Source organism: Papilio polytes, unplaced genomic scaffold (assembly GCF_000836215.1).
Source record: "Papilio polytes unplaced genomic scaffold, Ppol_1.0 DF824325.1, whole genome shotgun sequence".
Lineage (NCBI taxonomy): Eukaryota > Metazoa > Arthropoda > Insecta > Lepidoptera > Papilionidae > Papilio > Papilio polytes.
Window position 1 is genome coordinate 54214 of NW_013524879.1, and position 21337 is coordinate 75550.

The 21337-nt window shown below is 36.4% G+C and overlaps 1 protein-coding gene across 1 annotated transcript; it reads right to left on the reverse strand.

The window, feature by feature from the left end:
- Positions 1 to 225: 225 nt before the first annotated feature.
- LOC106099727 (putative serine protease K12H4.7) lies at positions 226 to 12590 on the reverse strand. Its single transcript, XM_013278359.1, has 11 exons — positions 12587 to 12590; positions 12253 to 12401; positions 11795 to 11973; positions 6793 to 6903; positions 5465 to 5598; positions 4918 to 5056; positions 4655 to 4803; positions 4149 to 4283; positions 2807 to 2936; positions 1324 to 1521; positions 226 to 394 (listed from the first exon to the last, which is right to left on the reverse strand). Exons 1-11 carry the CDS (start codon positions 12588 to 12590, stop codon positions 226 to 228), a joined length of 1497 nt encoding a protein of 498 aa, XP_013133813.1.
- Between the last annotated feature and the right edge of the window lie 8747 nt (positions 12591 to 21337).

The following is a 21337-nucleotide window of genomic DNA, read 5'->3' on the forward strand; positions in this document are numbered from 1 at the left end:
AATTAGGCATCCAGCACCACACTCATCAGAAGAAACGCGGAATTACTTCCACTTCACGCTTGTTTTCTGTGTGGTCGTGGTATTACACCGGGCGAGCCGGCCCATTCGTGCGAAGATGTTAAGCGGGCTCTACCACTATTAATATTCTTTACTATGATATTGGTAATATGATACCTCAGAGTTTGTTATAAAAAAAACACAAATGAGTAAACAAACATGTATATTTTATAGTACAAGAGCTAACGAGGCTAGTAGTACAATGAGTATAACAGGAGCGAGTGGGGGCGCGCCGGCGACGTGCGAGGGCGGTCTGCCCGCTACCAGCTCCTGCATGTTGAGCAGCGCCGCGCGCCGCACTGCGCGCACATGCGGCGGCGCGCTCTCCTCTGAAGAACTGAAATATCATAGTTAAGTTCTATACAAATTTCATAAAAATGCTTCAAGTAGTACTAATTAACGATGATTTTGCAATTATTCCCAACCGTCACCCCACTCTGTCCCCACGTAAGGAAGAGGGTTATTCCCAACCGTCACCCCGCTCTGTCCCCACGTGAGGATGGGATTTATTCCCAACCGTCACACCGCTCTGTCCCCACGTGAGGATGGGATTTATTCCCAACCGTCACACCGCTCTGACCCCACGTGAGAATAAAACGTTTCATCCGTCCAACTTTTAGTCCCACTATCACCAATAAGGTGGCAGATGGAACCGTTATGAAATATAATAAGTTGCAGCCGTCTCCTCATTTGTCTTCGCGTGGGGACAGAGCGGGGTGACGGTTGAGAATAATCCTGATTTGTTGTTTGCTAACAAACAGTGATAACCACTAATGTGTGGGCTCTTCTTGAGGAATGGAGCGTTTAGGAAGGGGAAATATATTTTTCCTGTGCACTCACTTCTAAATTGAAGTAAGGCAACGAATCTGCAAATGCTAATGAATATGACGAGCATTCGTTTCAAATTTGAACAAAATCGTTTTGCTTGCTTCTATACCATATTATAATTAAAAGTCAAATAAATCACGATTGGATAAGATATAAAATGATATTAGAGGAAGTTTGAGATTAGCCCCAGTAGTAGAAAAGGTAAGGAGTAAAAGGTTAGCATGGTATGGGCATGTTATGAGGAGGGATAAATCGCATGTTACAAGGAGTTAACGTTACTTACGAGTATTAGTGTGGACAGCGATTGAAGTAGACATAGAATGAGATGAATTGTGTGAAAAGTGACATGATCAAGGGAACGACTGAGATGACGTATGATAGAGTTATTTGGACCCTACGGGGGTAGGATGAGGTGCTTAATATAGATGAGTTAAATACCTGATAACTTGACACTGGGAGCCTTCTTGCAGCACATACACGGGGGACAGTTGTGTCGCATGTGTCGTGTTAGGAGTCAGCAGAGAGTTGGGGTCGTGTCGTGCCGCCACAGAGAGCACGCGGTCCGGCAAAACAGACAGACCTCCGAACAACAAGTTGGTACGCTCTATACCTTCCCATTGGAGAGTGTCGTCGAAACTGTTCATTAATTATTACTTATATTAGCTTTTTAGTTATTCGAAGTTGTAATATTACTTCTTACTAATATTATAAATGCGAATGTTTAGATGGATGAATGTTTTTTTAGAGTTTGTAGCCTAAACTGCTGAACGGACTTTGATGAAATTTGTCATAGATGTAGCGGAAAGTCTGGAAGAACACATAGGCTACTCATTTTTGTTTTGCATTATTTAATTCCACGCGAACGGTGCCGATGGCGAAAGCTAGTCTATACTAATACCAAGTTTTGCCCGCGTCTCCATCCGCATGGAATTAAATGAACAAAAGTGAGTATGGAAGACTTACAAACATCCACCCGTCTAAACTTTAGCATTTATAAAATTACCAATTATAAAGTTTGTAAACGTAAACGTAATCCAAAAGTAAGCTATTGTACTTTTGCATTTTTTTTTATTTATTTACTTCCATATCTCTGGGGTCGTATGTTAAAATTGAATTCTAAGCTTTTACAAGATTAATTTGATAATCCAGTGTGAAAAACATCCAATTTAAAAATTCTACTAAACTTATTTAGAGAAAAAAAACACAAGGCTTTAATTTTAGTGTGTTTACATATAAAATTATTACACACAAAAATCTGTCAAATTAAGGGTTATTAGAATGTGAAAATGTATTGATTGCAGCTGAAAGCGCTGCAGCGACGCAAGTCCTGTATAAAAGTATGTACAATTAGCTCTCCGCAGCATTGTTTCAACAGAAAGCACTTTAAGCGCTGCCGCTCTATGAATAATAATCCAAATGAATTATTAAAATCTTTGCCAGATTATGCTAAAGTTTTCTTTTGTACAGCGACAATTTTACATTTTAAAAGCTTTAAAACCTTTTTATGTTAACTAATTTATTCATAAAAATACGTAATTGTAAACTACATACGGCACTAATTAAATTATATCTGAAATAAATAATGACCAACGAAAACTTTTTAGTTTCAATAGTTTGTGATTGCTAAATTTCCAACTAGATGGCGTTATACAAGATTATCTGTTGCTCGCGATTCCGTCCATGTTACATTAAAAAATAATAAAAAATATAGCCCATGTTAGTCACAAATAAATTACGTTTTTAATAGTGAAAAATTTATTTAAACCGGTCCAGTAGTTTTTGAGTTATTCCAATACATACAACGATACAAATCTTTCCTCTTTATAACATTAGTATAGAAGCATAGAAGGATCCAAAATGTCCAGTAGCGCGGCCAGTGTGATACATCCAGTCGTGCTAGTGGAAAAGTAATTTAACTCACTCATCGGAGAAGTATTGTCGGCAAAGATTTCTGAAGTACGGGAGAGCGACCGCGTTGTGGAAGGAGTAGAAGCTGGCCGTGGTATGATGCCATCCGAACTGCACACACGACTGATACATCCAGAGACGATCTGGAATAAAATTCCGCGTTAAATTAAAAAATATAGCCCATGTTACTCAGTGATAACTTAGCTTTCTAATGGTAAAATAGTTTTTGAAATCAGTCCAAGAGTTTTTGAGTTATTTCAATACGTACAAAAATAAAAATCTCTTTATATTAGTATAGATTATCATAGAGATTATAAAAAAATAATTGAAGAGGCATTTTTTTACACTTTTCAGAAAAAATACCGGTAAATAAATTTTGTTCAGTATTCCTCGTTCATGGATTTTTAAATGTCTTTAATTATTACATTGGAAATAGTACACATAAAAGTACAGTCACCTTCGTTCGCGGTGTCCAAGAAACAGATTCTTTTTACAAATATTAGTGCTTTTAATAAAACATTTTTTGAAACGGCGAAGAGTTAAATTAAAACACGTAACAGATGTGCTTTACTAAACGAAATTCAAAGAGAAAACTCTCTAATATATTCGTTTTGAGTCAGTATAATTTGCGTTGCGGCGGATTGCGCTGTCAATGGAAATTATATTTGTAATGCAAAATGTTCGCGGACGTCCGGATTGCTTGATGTATTCAGATTTGTAACTTAATTATATACCGCTACGGTTGTATTTGCTTCAACAAATTGATGTAGATTCAAAGCTGTTCAATTTATTATTCCCGATAGATTTGATGGGCAATCAGTTTTACTGTACCTAAAACTTTGAACTGCTTAACCTCGAATTTTGAACATTTCTCTAGGTGCCTAGAGGATGGCCATCGTGAGGGTTTTAGTGGGTATAACCCTATCCCACTTTAATGTTAGTAGTATATTGCAATGTTTTTTAAATTATAAATCATACTATATACTAATATTATAAATGCGAAAGTTTAGATGGATGGATGTTTGTTAGAATTTGTAGCCTAAACGGCTTAACGGATTTCGATGAACTTTAGTATAGATGTAGAGGATAGTCTGAGAGGACACATAGACTACTCACTTTAGTTTTTTTTTTAATTCCACGCAGACGAATTCGCGGACGAAAGCTGGTTTTAAATAAAGAATTAAAAGCTGAAAAAAAAAACGCCCCGATCCTCACATTAGAGGTTAGAGAGGGCGACATAGAGTCGCCTATTAAAAAAAAAACCCTGTCCCACCCTGGGGACAAAGTATATTTATTGCGATGTTCACTGAAAAAAAAAGCTTAGATTAGCCTAGTGATGTTCTGTATATATTTACCAGCAGAGCGCGGGGCGTCGTAGCTAGTGTTGGTGTGTTCCGCGAGCAGCGCTGTGTAGCTGGCCTGCAGACAGCCCGCCGCCTGTGACGTCACCCAGCTGGCCAGCCGCTCGGTGACCACCGCTTGTAAAGGTGCTAATGTTTAGAGTGTGCACATCTTTGACTAAACTATCGAACAACTGTTTCGTCTCGTGTTCCTATGAGCTTATATGGAGAGCACTCTACTCGATTAGTTGGGAAAACTGTTGAATTGGCTGCAAAACAATCTACTAGACAATCGCACAACAGTCTGCGATTGTCTAGTCAAAGGTGTGCGTCCGCTCTAATACGTTATATGGGCAACCTAATTATTTTCACTTGACTGAAATCTAAAAGAGATATGTATTACTTCCATTTCAGACAAGATTCAAATTTGCAAATAAGTCAAAATCTAGCTTTCATTCCACAGATGCTATTCCATACATGTTTTTTAATTCTCTTATTTGATGTTTTTATCAGATACTTACGGACACTGGTGTCGGTTAGCACATCGCACACTCCTGCGATATCCCCAGGCCTCGCGGACTGCACGAGGCGAGCCAGGGGCTGCAGCACTCCCCACCAGAAGAATGTTGTCGTGTCCAGTGGGTCTGACCCATTAATGGGGGTACATGTGCTGGGGACAGAGTATTTTGGTTTATGGTCAATGTCGTCATAAGATTCTCTCGACCGCGAGTAAGACAAATAAGCTCGAACCGGTACACAAATTTAGTGCATATTTGTTACTTACTTAAACATCCTAGATATTCTATCTGGGCCTTCCTGCGTTAACATATCGGCGAACAATCGCTCCATAGCCTCGTCGAGCGTCGCCACGCACTCGGCGCCTCCCTGTACCCTCAGAGCCTCCCATACCACCTCCAGATATTCTGCGACACAAAATTGTACATCAACTTTACGATTCACTATTTTTAAAAGGGCGGACTTACCCCTTCCGATCATTGCCCTAACATATTTTTCGTCAGAGACTTGAGGATCGAGTGTATTCTTTATTCTTTAAAATCCTTTAAAACTTAAACTTACATTAAAATTAAAGTTACAGATTCACATCTTAAATATCACAAATACAATTCACTATTAGTTGGTTCTCAAGGTGGAAAGGAATGGACAGAAGAAAGAATATGTGCGTCTGTTTCTCAGCTCAATTTCTCAACTTTTACAATATTTTATTTTTTGTTGCAGCTTTCAAATGACCATTACTTGCCATTTCATTACATTTGCCAGAGATGACTGTGTAAGGTGAAGCTGAATGTACACGCTGAAGTGTGAGAGCTGACCTGCGAACTCGTCCTGCGCGAGCAAGGGGCCGGAGTCGCTAAAGGCGGCGGAGACGAGGTGCGGGTAGGCGAGCCGCATCCACGTGGCCAGACTGCCAGCGAGCGCGCAGCCCGCCAGCGCCACCTGTCCCCCGCTACACACGACATTCTCTATCTTACTAATAATATGGACGGATGGATGGATGTTTGTTAGAGTTTGTAGCCAAAACGGCAGAACGAATTACAATGAAATTTGACATATACGTAAAGAGCAATCTGGAAGAACATACATACAGGCTATTCACTTTTTTTAATTATACACGGACGAAAACCCGGGCGAAAGCTGATTTTAACATTCTTCATACTAACGGCTGTGAATTTTATGTGAAAAAGAATATGTATCTAACAAAATTCGATCGCAATTTAAACAATAGATCATGTCAAAGCTATTTCAACTACTAGACAAAGTTTCTACCAAATGGAATTAAGATACTAACTCTAAATGCCACGGATGAATGAGTAAAGCGCCATCTATTGGTGAGGTCGAGACTTTCTTACAAAAAAACAGATATGTTTATATAATTTTGTTTTACTTGCTACATTTTTTTGTTGTTTTATACAATGTTGAAGATTGTTGTAATCACTATAAGAACAATAATGTAAATGTGTTAATCAAAGAGGATGTTGTATTGCGGAGTTAGTGGGCAGTGGTCTAAACAACTTCCGCAAGCTCACGCGTGGGATGCTATTTGTTTGTCTGCTAATCCCACGGCAATTGGACCTTGTTGGACATCTAAATTTGTCTTTAATTTTTCTATAGTGTTGTAAATGTAGACATAAATGGAGACGGGTTTTATAAAACGCTATATTCTGTATTCAAAGCTAAACGTTAAATGCTTATAAAATATTGTTGCTACGCTAATTTTTTAGGACTTGTAAAACTTCGTTTTAGGACCTAAGATTTTTTTAAAAACCTAAACGAATCCAATAGTTTTGTGTCTATAGTTATAAAACTCAAAAAGGTTATTATTCTGTATAAATACGATGTCTATATGAATAATACATTTAGAAACATTCTTCCTTGTATGTAGGTAACCACTAAGGTTGCAATTAGTACAATAGTTTCCCACGGGTGAGCATTGTTCTATTGTGGGTGAAGCGGATAATCACAGACTACACACAGGAGACGAGCATTTAGTTATATTAAGACGAGGATTAATAGGAAATAAACGGTTTTTAACACAGATAATAAAGTTAATCCTGCAGTTTAGAGATTAAAATGTATCGGATTTTTGTGAGAAAATCTTGACTCTCTGCAAGTTTGGCACGGTAAGTTATAACGGTATTACCTGAACCTTCCACCTTCGAACTGGTCACTCTTCACGTGCTGGATGAACTGCGCCAGGTCCCCCAGCGCCTGGTCTGTACTCAGGAACCTCAGCTCCGGGACTGAAGTGTCGCTGCAACATAAACAGATTACATCTACACTAACATTATAAAAAGGAAAGATTTGTGTTTTTGTATGTATTGAAATAAATCAAAAACTACTGGACCGATTACGAAAAATCTTACACCATTAAAAAGATACTTTATCAGTAACATAGGCTATATATTTATTATTTTTTAATTTCACGCGGTCGCAGTCGCAAGTAAAAGCTAGTAATAAATAAATAAGTCTATGACACTCGTCATTCCTTCGAATTTCTACTTGTGAAAGATTTTTTTAAAATCTATTCAGTAATTTACGATATAAACTGGAACAAACAATCGAATTCAAGCAGACTATAATGGTTTTTGTACTACAAATGTAACGGTCGAATTCTGAAACGAATCACAAATACTACGCTTCGAACAGTTTAAGTGTGATCATTTGAGACGCCGCGCCGTTACATAGATGTCGTTTTAGTATTCCCGATGTACAGAAAGCTATTACAGCTTTCGATACAAGCGTGACTTTTTTGTAACAACAAAAATATCTTAAAAGTTCATTCCATTCATTCTCACATCGGGTAAAGACATCGCAGAATCTTTTTACATGTGACAGTAACGACGAGGGGGATGGGAGGAAGGGAGGGGAGGGGCGGGTTTTATCGCCCGAAAGAAATTTATGAGCCGTTAAGGAGCTCGTGGGAAAAAAGGCACGTAAATGCTGACTCGATTCGAACTTAGGACATGAACGGACGGCCTCCTTAATAAATAGAATATACGATGATTGGCTCCAAATGGTTACGTTGACAAACGTTTTCGTTGCATTTTTACCTTGAAAATATTGACAGGCCAGCAAAATATAAAGAAAGAAAAATAACACATTTTTCTAAGACGAATTACGCAAAAGTTCTAAATTCAAACAATCAGAATAATTGTAAGTTTCTTCGGCTTTGTTCGTTATTATGCAATTTGCTGAATTAACTTGAAGGATAATCTCCTAATCTCGTTATTTCATTATTTAAAGTTTTCCAGCTAATTTAACATTATGTTAGTTTATAAATCTCTGGTCGTTACAGTAGGGCTGCGTTGCTGTTGGGCGTGGCACTTACAATCCGATGTTAGTGAACGATTTGGACTGTTATAAATGAATTGCTAGGGTTGGCACTGCATGCTTATATTACCTAATATAAACCAGTATATTTAAAATTTATTTCTACAATTGGTTGGAGATTTCTTTCTTGGATTAAACTGGAAAAATCATTAAATCAGGCAATATTAAAACAACTTGTCAATAAGTGTAAAATAATCGAATATATTATCCCTCCAAAGGGGTACCAATACTAAGGTATTTTTGAACAACTGCATTGGTATTTTATTGGGCTTTGTTAGGCAAGATGACTGTAATCAGTAGCGTCAACCCTAAGTCGAGTTAGGTTAATTGTTCTATTGTCCGAATGACCCGCGGGTCAAGAGGCGGCTGATGTCCCCTCCACCGCGTGCCCCCCGTGCCCCCGGTAGTTTCACACAATACCTGTCACATGCACGAGACTGGACATGGTGACGAAATTTTATACTCAAAACGATAGCAACAAACAGCTTATTTAGCCATTAATGCTAATTGCCTCTACACTCAGGGTGTAGTTATTAACTATGAGTGCGTGTTAAAGTTGACAAAGAGGATACATAAGTAATAAAGGGAACTAACATAGAAAACTAATGTTATAAAGAGGAAAGATTTGTATTTTTGTGTGTATTGTCATAACACAAAAACTACTGGGCCGATTTCAAAATTTCTTTCACCGTTAGAAAGGTAATTTGTCTATGGATAACATAGGCTATATCTTTTAATTTCATGGTGACGAAATCGCGAGCAACAGCTCGTATTTGATAAGAAAGTAACCTATCGAAGGAAGCATTAAAATCCACGACTTTACGAATCGCAATCCGAGTCCCAGTAATTGGCTTTTGGCATTTTAAATCGATCCTGATTTGAATGTTTCGTTTTAATGGTATTACAATTGTAGTCCCAGCATTGCCGGGAGCCACCTAACTCTTTGGCCAATAACAGTTCATACCGAGCGGCCGGCACAATGGACAAGATATACTTTGTCAGCCACTGCCAACCGGCCATTGTACGTTTACCATGCGTGTAAACAATTATAGGATAGTGTTTTAAGTGGTAATTGTGTGTAGGATTTATTTTTAATCGTAAAAAGCAACTCTCGCATTCGTTTTTCATTAACTACCAATCAATCCATGGTCACGTGTGATAACGTAATTTGTAGGAAATAGTCAAATTAAAATACCTCAACACGAATAGCTTCAAAAATTTAAGTTTCGAAAACCCTAGTATCAGATTGAGAAATGTTCAATTCCATAGATTTTAAATTAATTCAGAAACTAATTAAAAAAAACATTAAAACTATTTGTTTACATTTTACTTATGTATATTCAAACTTCAAACTTGCAATCTCAGTTTGTTGAATGCAAAGAATAATTTCAGTGTTTTTAATTTGTTTCTTTTGAAATAGCCAACGCACAACGTAGCTTCTAGGACTGTCCGAGATAATACAAAACAATGGTTGCCATAGCGACTGGCAGCGCGCCAAGAGTCGTTATTGTCTGGCGCAGGCTTTACTGCCCCCTTCCCTTCAGATAATTATGTGGCGGACAGTTTACTGCGGGCCCGAACCAATACAGCCTTCGATTACAATGCCACACCTAGAATGGACACCTTTCTTTAAATCTGTACTTAAGGTAAATATATTATTTCGAATGGACATTATTGCATTAAATTAGTTTTAGTTAGTAATAGAGAGTAAAAGATTTTAAGCAAAGTATTGTAAAAAAAATAAAATAGTACTATTCACAAAATGTTCTTTCACATTTTGCACTCTCATTCGCGCCTAAAATCCTAGTTGTTATTTTTCTTGGCGGCCAGTACGATATAAGATATTCATCCACCATATTTTTCCAATTCGAAAAATTATAATTTTACAATTAACTACCTTATAAAACATAATAAAATCAAATCTAAATATGCCAAATAATCATAATAATCAAATTATTTTTAAATTAATTAAAAAATATATTTACAATTGTTGTCAGCGCCATCTGTTATCATTAATTGGTGACCGTTATCGACTAGGATATATTTTTATTTATTTGAATTAATATTAATAATAATAAGATTTATTTTATACTGATAATTTGTTGTTGAAAACTGGGTAAATAGGTACAGACTACAGAACGTGCTAGAATTGACATCGTGGCGTCGTGAGGGGAATGTAATTGCATTAATTGATGCACCAAAATACTAAAGCCGTACCGTAGGAGTATTTGCAGCTAGATATCGGGCCTCCTGTCACACCGAAAACCTAATTTCAAGCTATAGTAGCTTGAACTACATTTCGAGAGTGCCATTAATTTTAAGATTTAAGAAATATTTATACTAAAAACATAACTCTGTACAAATCTAGATTAGGCCTTTATCTAAAAAGTATTTATACTGATTGAAACAGTAAGGCTTCGAAGTCTCGTTGTCTCTTGAGGAAAGATTTGTCCAAAATTTTCAATGAGATCACAAAATGCGTCTTCTGTATTTACTAAACCGGGTATTTACAAAATTATTTACAAAACCGCATTGATTTAAAATCGTTATTCATTCTCCAAACACAATGTAAATACAACCACAAAAAACAATAGCTTATATGCACATGAGGTAAAATCGGATCATTTTTTTACTTTATTACTATAAAAAATATCTGCAAAATTTTTTTTGAATATGGTTTAGTACCGAAATATAAAACGTTTAAAAAAATACATGCATATTCTCTATGGGACAAATCAAAATACCGTATAGGCTTCTATTGTTACTTAGTACAGAGTACTATAAATTATGTACTAAAAACTAAGTTATGTCAATGTCGGTGTGAGTGGCGGCTCGCTATTGTAATCAGATTGCAGCTATCATATTACCGTGCTCCTCACAAACGTCGACTTCGATTCCTGTGTCGTGTCGTGCTCGTGTCGCTTCGCTGTCGTATGCATTAATACCCCTGTTAACGGTCACGCTATATACACAAGAGGTAGCGGTAACCTCACACATTTTGTTTGAAATTGTAGAAAATTGAAATTGGAACTGTTTTGATATTTTATTTATTAAATTATCTTCTTTATCCACAATTAAGTTACAAGGTTGTTCAATGCTTTCTTAATCGATCTCGGTGCAGCGACATTAAATAAATATTTCCGCTTGCGCGTATTAATGTGACCTGCATTCTACGAGGCGATATGAATCCGATTGTGCCGATGCCAAAGCGAATTCATATCGAGTGCAGCGCGACACAGAGCACGTGAGAGAAATGGAATTCATTCAGCTACTGCATGTCTATACAACAGGTTTATACATATTATATTACTCTAGAACACAGGAAATTTAAGAGATATCTAAATGCGTTAGGCTGCTCGAATATGGTATACTTACCTGCCTTACTGGGTCATTTTTTTTAATAAAAATATTTTTAATATTTTTTTTTTTATAATATAAGGTGGCAAACGAACAAGCGGCCACCTGAATCCACCGAAATGGAAAGCGACCGCTGCCCATAAACATCCGCAATTGCAGATGCGTTGCCTACCCTTAATTGACGGAGGAGGAGATGCACATAAAGAGGACATTTCCCCTTCCTATGCGTCTCCTCACCGTCAAATCCACTTTTCCTTCCCATCATTTCCTCATAAGAAAAGGGTGGAAAGGGAACGGGACTAAAATTAGGCCTCCGGCACCACACTCATCAGACGAAACGCGGAATTGCTTCCACTTCACGCCTGTTTTCTGTGTGGTCGTGGTATTGCACCGGGCGAGCCGGCCCATTCGTGCGAAGATGTTAAAGCGGGCTCTACCACTGTCAAATTACTCACCTTGTAGGCCTTGTCTGTCCGTAGTATCTATGTTCAGTGTAGAACAGTCCAGCGCCGATTTTCTCAGCTAATTCGTGAGGCAAGCCGCCGGTGACCCAGTCCGGGGCGATGGACCACGGCCCGCCTACCACTATCACGACGTTGTTACTTGTTGCGAACTCATTATTGTAGTAATATCGCTGAAGTAGAATAATAATTATTAGTTAATACCTTTCGCCCGCGACTCCGTCGACGTGGAATAAAAAAAACAAAAGTGAGTGGCCTATGTGTTCTTCCATAGTACCCTGTATGTCTATGCCAAATTTCATCGAGATCCGTTCAGACGTTTAGGCTACAAACTCTAACCAACATCCATCTAAACCTTCGCATTTTTAAAATTATCTCATTGTTGACGACTGTTTGAGATCTATGGAAGATATGTGTAAATGGACAAATTACAACATTTGTCGTGTACTAACCATTAGGAAGGTATCATTGTTGGAGGCATCGAAGTGGTTGAGCCTAACAGGTAGCCAGGAGAGCGTTGGGACCACGGAGCTACGGGGTGATGGCGGCTGGGGCTCGGACACTAGCGCCCCTAGCACCGGGCTTATGAGGAACAGTAGTACTGGTGATGGAAATTACGTCTTATTACATTAGAAATAAAGTCTTTATTAGATTTTAAATTATTAATACATAAAGTCATAAAGACAAACAAAGGTATACAGTGGAATAAATTGAATAAAATTTCAACGTTTTATGAGTAACTTTAATTATATACTTGTATATTATTATGTACTATTATGTACTTACGCATTTTATTAAAATACAAAAACACGTATTTCTCTCTATCACAAAACTGACTGCCAATTAACACTTATCAACTAAATATCTATTATCATGGCTTATCGGCAATTGTTGCCCAATCGTCCGCCGTAAAAGTGTATAACTCAACTTTTATGATATTTAAATAATCATTTTTATAAAAACTTTTTTAATATCTTATAAATACTTTAACAATTAACACATAAAATAAGATATGTTTTGTTGGTGTCCTCGTGTTTTCCTGCACGGTAAAAACGTGGGGTAAATGTAGATAGAAGTAACAAAGAACAGAAAATTGCTTTTTGCTACAGCGAGGAATCGAACTCAGAACCTGCAAAGTCAAGGTCAATTAATTCATTAATAATTCTTTATTATTCTTCCTTAACGTAAGTATTTCTTAGAAATGTAATGTTTATGTTTGCTTTAACAATTGTGGTGGCAGTGCAGGGGTTACACAACGTTCAGCTGACACGGGTGTTGCGGTCACGTGGACTGACTCACCGGCACATTACACCGAACCCAATTATATGGATACGTCACCGAGCTCACTAGCGGCCAAATACTAAAACGACAATTAAATATGTAATAACATATAAATGACTACCGTTACTCCAAATTATATTAAATATTTGACACACTGTTAGCAGCGCTTACCTTGCAATCTGTTTGAGATTCGTTTCAGAATTCGATTGTAGAACTCCTATTTTAAGGATAGAACTTATTTATGTCCAGGAAAAGACCACACCTCTATCGCTATAACATTTTTTTTTGTAAATATAAGGCGATAAATTACTAAATAACAGTTTGTTTGTCAACAAAAACAAGTTCTTTCTATAAAAATCTGCAATAAGATTCAAAATATCTTATCTACCTATAGGACAAAGGTGAGAGCATGCGGGTGTCTCTTGGGCCAGCTAATACAGCTCCCTTCTCACCCTTGAGAGGCCACATCCAGTATATACACGGAGTTGGTCTACACGTGTCCGCAGTCGCGTGCGTTTGCTCCTGAAAGCAACTGCAATGAGTAACTGGTCCTGCGTCACGCCAGCGCGGTTTTCTCACGCTGCCTGCGTATTGTCTTTGTGGTAAACTGGTGTTCGTAAGACAATCAAATCTTTACTTATACTCAATATAGAAGATTAGCTTCCGCTCTCGACTCCATCCGCGTGCAATTAAAAAAAGTAGCGTATGTGTTCTACTATCCTCTACATGTATGCCAAATTTCATCTAAATCCGTTCAGACGTTTAGGCTACAAACTCTGACAAACATCCATCTATCTAAGTAAACCATCGCATTCATTATATTAGTAAGAAGTAAGATTTAACTCGCAAATAAGTGACCTTTCTTATTTCTTAATAATTTTTACTTAAGTGTAGATGTCTCTTACAAAATGCTCACTAATATAAGGACTAAGTGTAGATTAGAAATCTACACGAACTTTTAGTAATCATTTAACTCTAGATGTGGCAGTAACATTTATTTAAATTCATTACAGAAAGGAAGTGTAAAGCGTTTAGAATTAAAATAACTGTAAAAACTACTCAGTAAGTAGTTTGTTAATACTATCGCGTTCACATCTCTATTTGAAACAGAATGCGGAAACATGCAGCGTCTCTTTGTCTAAGAACAACGAGAGTTGTCGCGACTGCCGACCCTTTTTGGGTCGTAAAGGTCGTGTGAAACGTTGTCACGAAGAATTTTATTCACTGAATCATAGTTCTTAGTAATAAAATAGTTTAAAACAAGATACTTGCCATTAACGTGAATGTTAAACTTTTTTAACTAGGGTAATATTAAAATATGGATATTTATTTGATTGTAATTCTTAAACCATAGATTTTTTATTCTGCTTAACCTCGTTTGGCATAGATCTTAAGAATTAATAACAGGGTAAATAAAAAAATTAAGTCTATTAAAATATATCGTGACAACCCTATAAACTTAACCCTTGCACGGTTGTTCTATACATGTTGACATTAGGAACGAATTCATTTAAAAAGAGCGTATGAAAGCATAAATAGAACGAGACGGATTTAACCCTCTGAGCGCTGGAGACAATTAAAACGCTGAAAGGACTTATCGCTAAGCCGGGCGCGGGCGATAGATGGCGCTGTACTGAACGCCCGTAATCTGGGGATATGCGATGATTTATACGAGTTTTGTGAAGTGTTAAGTGCGATTGGATAGGGTTGCGCTACACGATTACACGAGTACTCTCGATATTACAACACTGGAGCAAAAATAAGAAATTTAATTAGTTAATCGACTTTTATCTAGTGTAGTGTAGAAATTGCTAAATGTGACGATATCGACAAACTATAGTAATCTAAACGTTACCTTAAGTCTGAAAGCTATCTTACTAATATTATAAATGCGAAAGTTTAGACGGATGTTTTTAGAATTTGTAGCCTAACTGTTGAACGTATCTCGATTAAATTAGGCATAAATGTAGAGGATAGTCTGGAAGAACGCAAAGGCTACTAGTATTGTTTTTTTTTAATTCCACGCGGACGTAAGCTAGTAACCAATAAAATACCTATACTGATATAAAGAGTTTTGTATTTTAATGCAAATTGCCTTTTTAAAAATTCTCTCACCATTAAATATATATTTTTACAATTTTCAATTTTACGTCGACGAAGTCGCGAGTAAAAGCTAGTCATTTATAAAAAAATATTACAACTTAGTATTACCGATCCCTTTGTTGTCGTAATAACCTATTTATGTTAGTCGTTTCTTTAACTTTCATTCACATCATAAGTCACATAACTTCCTTCCAACTTGCTGTACATATCTAAACATATGTAAATAAACAAAAACCTGTCTATTGACTAGTTTCGCAACAGGTCGTAAAGGTAGCGACCACATTCTTGCTGTGACTAAACCATTGCTGGCTATTCAGGGTAACGAGAGTGATTCACAACTCATAAACGGTAGTCAATAAAATGTTCGCGACGTGAATTTGTAATCGTGTAACTGAGAGCTGTAATGTGTAATGGAGAAGTCATTAAATTTTTAATGGTAAATAGTGGTTAATCAATTAATTGCTGACCGAATTAATGTATTCACTTTTATTTGTGCACTGATTTTGTTGAGAATCAGTAAATTCAAATATGACGACTGATAGATGTATGAAAGATTTTTTTATAGTGTAAATGAGCACGCTGCCACCTGAAATCGCTAAAATAGCGCTGCCTATAGACAAAGAAAGACGCAGAGAAAGAGTATAGTTTCTTTACTTATGCGTCTCATCCCCAGGTAAATCCACTTACCCCTCCCATCCTTTCCTTGTACAAAAACGGTGGTAATATAGCAGTGTGAGTGCGGCAATAGTCCTCTGTGAGCAGTAACTTAACTAAAAAGCAATCAAAGTAGAGTGCCTCCTCTAGATAGCTGCGTCATTCGTAACTCCATGGCTACGTCAAAGGGGCGGCTTTAAAAGGTTCCGTTTTGGAACGACGACAGAAAGTGCAATGCACACCTGCACGGACAGACAAACATGTATACACTACACTAAAGGTACTGAGGTCTGTAAAATCTTTTGATGTTTTCTTTGTTACATACGAGTTAAAAGACTGATTTTGTTTAGAGTTAAAACGATTTATAAAGCAATTACAATGACAATAATTTATTAAGAAAAAAAAAATTGTAAAACCACATCTTTCTAATAAATGCGAAAGTTTAGATAGAAGGATGGATGCTAGAGTTTGTAGCCTAAACGGCTGAACGAAATTAAATGAAATTCGGTACAGATGAAGAGAATAGTCTGGAAGAACACATAGGCTACTCACTTTTGTTTTTATTCCACGCAGACGGAGTCGCGGGCGAAAGTTAATTTATGAATATTACTTATTCGTACACTTACGCTGTAGTGAATTCCGTAACTAAATATCAAATTACATTCTTTCTCTTAATTATCATCTATACAAATAAGAAAGATTGATGGGCGAAAGTTTAGATAGATGGATGCTGTTATTGCTTGTACCTTAAACTGCTGAATGGATCTCGATGAAATTTAGCACAGATGTATAACATACTCTGAAAGAACACAGGCTACTTAGTTGCTGAGTTTTTTTATCTTTCGTGCGGACTCCGAAAGCTACGATAACATAATTGTGAAGCAACAGATTACAAGAGCAGATGGTACATTTTCCACTCAATAGCATAAAAGTAGTCATCAATTTAGTTTGCGTGCGGGAACAGGTCTGAGCTGAACACAAGGCCGCGCCCGACGCCGCTCAATTGTGTAACGACACATAATTGTTCTGTAATGGAGGCTCACATTGTTATAAATAGTGATCTTGACTTCTACATTTAGATAATACTTACCTAGATAACTGTACTGCGGATAAAAAAACCTATAGTGAATTAGTGAAGTTGCGAAGTACATCGTAAACTTAAATCTATACTATTATAATAAAACGTAAACACACACTTCTTTGTTGCCTAAGAATTCAGCAATTGCAGCATATTTTCGAATAACTCTTTTTTTTAATAAAATGCCCTACACTTACGTCACGCTTTAGGTTCTATATTTTCATGCCATTAAACATAGGAGTAAATATTTTGGATAAAAGCCCTAATATGGGAAAGAGACCATAAGTTTTTGCCAACATCAAGGAAGCAAGGTTGCCATGGTTTGACAACATTTGCATTTGATAATTTGTCAAATGTTTCCAATAAAACGATTTTTTTATAATTTTATGCGGATGAATCGCACGGGAACAGCTTTCGCTCGCGACTACGTCTGCTTGGAATTAAAAAAAAAAAAGTAAGTAGCCTATGTGTTCTTCCATCCATAACATCTATACCAAATTTCATTGAGATCTATTCAGCAGTTTACGCTACAAACTCTAACAAACATCCATCTAAACTTTCGCATTTATAATGTTAGTTAGATTATGTTAATAATGGAAGGAATGTAACTCATTATTTAACAAATGACAAACTCAACAAGTACCAAAACACATCATTCAATTCTAAGTAATAATAAATATAAATTGAATCTCTGTTCTCGGCATTTGGGTGTTAATTCTTAGAGGTATGAGTCATACGATCGTACGCACTACGCACGGACCGTGACTGTATTTATGTAAGGAAGTTAGATATTATGAAGTTATGAATGAAGGTTATATTTTTATTACGTTTATAGTAATACTAGCTGTTCCCGTGCGACTTCATCCGCATAAAAATATGAAAATTTCATTTTCTTGTTTACATGTGTCAAATTATCAATTGCAAATGTCAAAATGATATGACGCTGAAAAACCGTGGCAACCTTGCTTCATTGATGTTGGCAGCAACTTATAGTCTCTTTCCCACATTAGGGTTTTTATCCAAAATATTTACCCCCTAATTTTAATGGCGTAAAAATATATAGCCAAAAGCGTGACGTAAGTGTAGGGCTTTTTATTAAAGAAAGTATTATTCAAAATTATGCTGTAATTGCTGACATCTTAGGCAACAAAGAAGTGTGTGTTTACGCTTTATTATAATAGTATAGATAGATTAGAACTGTCTATATATATATCGGAATATTAATTAAATATAGGATACACGTAAGTAACATTTATGAAGTCAATTCTAATATTTTTGTAACAAAAACTGTACCTAAAATTATTTACAATCAATATCTAAAGACGTTCAATTCTAATAGTTTTTACAGAACAGTCTAACTATTCAGCTACAACTGCGTGTAGGCAAAGTTAAAGTTGTGCAATCGGACGCACAATTTTAACTGAAATACGACACATCAGTTAAAACTGTCAGAACTGAGAGTATGTAGCGCGCCCTAAGTTATTTTCACTGATACTATGCAGTTCTCTTTTTCCTTTTCTTTGCCAGTTGCCTTAAAGTGAAACTAACTTAGACATATAAATGTATAAATGTCAGAGGTCAATTAAAAACATTGTTCAAACACTTTTTTCCATTAAATTCTTAAATGGCTACATAACATTATAAAAAGGCATTTTGACAAGAAACCGGAGCCTTAACTTTGAAAATCTTATAATAACTTTATGAATAACTAAAAACTTTTCTGTTGGGTTTTTTCGTTAGCGACGCAACTGCGCCCCGACTTCTAACTAAGTGGAACTTTGACGGCCAGTTATGGTAACTAGCCAGACATGCCACCCTATGCCACCCAATGCCACCCAATGCCACCCAATGCCACCCTCTGCCACCCCGCAGGGGTTCATGAATAAAATCATCCATGTGTTTATTAGGGCGTGTTTCAATAGGAAGTTTTTCAATACGCGAACATCCTACGTCAATTTTAAGTCCCGAAACCAGAATATATTCGTATCGTTATTAGAAACAAAACAAACAGTACTTTTATTGTATTGCTATTTCTTAAAAAAAAAAAAACATTTTCATATCTTCATTTCTCATAAAGTGACTCAGTTATAAAACTTGCGAAAATTATGGCACTAATGCCAGCTGGCGAAAACTAGTTTTAAATAACAAACTCGCCTGCGACTCGGTCGGCGTTGAATGAAAAAAAAAACAAAAGCAAATAGGCTATGTGTTCTTCCAGACTATCCTCTACATCTACACCAAATGTCATCGAGATCCGTTCAGTAGTTAAGGCTACAAACTCTAACATCCATCCATCCATCCATCCATCCATCCATCCATCCATCCATTCATCCATCCAAACTTTCGCATTTATAATACTACTAAGATATAAAAAAACCTTCAAACACTAGATGGATAAAGTATAACAAAGGGTTTTAGCTTAACCCAAACTTTTCTAAGTACCATAAAGATCGTCTACTATAGCGCCCCTAGTAGACAATTTCCGCAACTCTGACAAACTTCATCTAAACATCTATCGACCGCAGCGACATCTATTGTTATAATAAATCGGAATATTGTCGCAACACTACTTGCATTACGCATAACATTTTGACTGGAATACGTAATTGTTGTCAAAAAATCGATAATATTGCGTGTTGCGTAGCCACACCCTACAAGTGGTAAAACCCCCTTGTTTTTAATTACAATGTTTACTACGGTACAATTGAATTGGAGTTGTGTTTTATACTAGCTTTCGCCCGCGACTCGGTTCGCGTGGGATTGAAAAAAAACAAAACTGAGTAGCCTAATTGTTCTGCCAGACTATCCTCTACGTCTATGCCAAATATCATAGAAATCTAGATAAAAAATAGAATAAAACAAAATGCAGTTTTAGAGTTTTCTTTTTAAATTTATAAGAGTAAATAATAAGCAAAACAAGTTTAACTAGAAACTATTTAAGACGTCAATAGCCTAATTTCTAAGTTGGTTAGTAGTCACGTAGTCCCGAGTTCATATCTTGACTGTGAACCATATCCTTGAAGGGGTGTTAAGAGCGCACACCTGCAACTAAACTATCGCACAACTGATGAGCGATTGTCGTTTGTTTCGCAGCCAATTCAACTGTTTAGTTGCACAATTAAATAGCGAGTAGTCTCTATATGCGCTCATAGGAATCAAAGCGAGACTAAACAGTTTTGCGATAATTTAGTCAAAGGTGTGCGCGCTTTTAGAATAGATACGATATATTCTTTAGTAAATTTTAACGAAATCTAACAAACACAATGTGACCCCCCGCACGATCTTGCTAAATAATTGAATAATAAAGACATACAAATCGAGTTATCCGTATGAGTAATAGCAAATACATCGGCGATATCTCACCGTGTTTGTTTTGGAAATTAGTGTGATATAACGTAAGCAACGAACATCTTCACGACCGCGTTAAAACATAGTAGTAAATAATACTATTAAACTTTACTACTTCAACACTGTTAACATTCAATCTTACGACAGTACATCCACTTAAATAATTATTGAATAAGAAGCCTTACCAAATGCAGAATATAAATTTATTGGAAACTGGTCGATTCTAATTTAAGCTCAAATAGGTTTAGTTCATCACAGTAACTGTTCAATTGACGTCCATTGCGACCAGATAAAGACTGTTTACAAGGACCTTGTCGCGGTCACCTCGCCCCTGACTCATTGTGACTACACTATCATTGATGGAACATTTTATACTCTGTGGTCAGAAATATTGAAATATATTGTTTATTTCGACTAAATTTCAACTCTTTATGCCAAAAATATTTGATTAAACCCCAAATAAGAACGTCTGGCTATGACTTTTCTTATAAAATATTTTACTTCGAAAGTATCGTATACTAATGTGTATTTTGTTAAAAAGTATGTTAAAAAACAAGGCCTTCATTTAAACTCAACAAAAACAACATTACGAATACTAATAGCAAAAAAGAATAAAGTAATTTGAGGGAAAAAACACAACAAACTACCCCTTTTTAAGTATTACCCGTTTTATCTCCCCTCCAGATCTAAGCTCACCCTCCCTTAGTGATTATAACTCTAGTCTTTTACGTTACATTTTAGTAAACAACAAAAAGCTAGACATAATGCTTATTTAATAAAACCTTCTTTGAAATACATTACATTTTCTATTCGAACGTTTTTTTCAGGCTTTATCGTAATTAGAAGTAAATATCATTCTCAAAAACTGCAACATAATTGCATTAGAACTAATGATGTACAAATGAATTAACAATTCTTTTTACTATCAACAGTTTGATTAATTAATGTCCAAATATGACGCAGATGACAGGAAAAAAATCTATAGAGTCATAAACAGAATCCGCGCTGATGATTCACCGCGGAAAGGATCGATCAGAGTACTATATCGCCGTTAAATAAAACCGCCGTCCGCG

Coding starts and splice junctions, on each gene's coding strand:
- LOC106099727 (XM_013278359.1), bottom strand. Junction 5,599..6,792: donor TTCGAAGGTGGAAGGTTCAG/GTAATACCGTTA, acceptor TGTCGTGTGTAG/CGGGGGACAGGTGGCGCTGG. Junction 395..1,323: donor TCCCAGTGTCAAGTTATCAG/GTATTTAACTCA, acceptor ATGATATTTCAG/TTCTTCAGAGGAGAGCGCGC.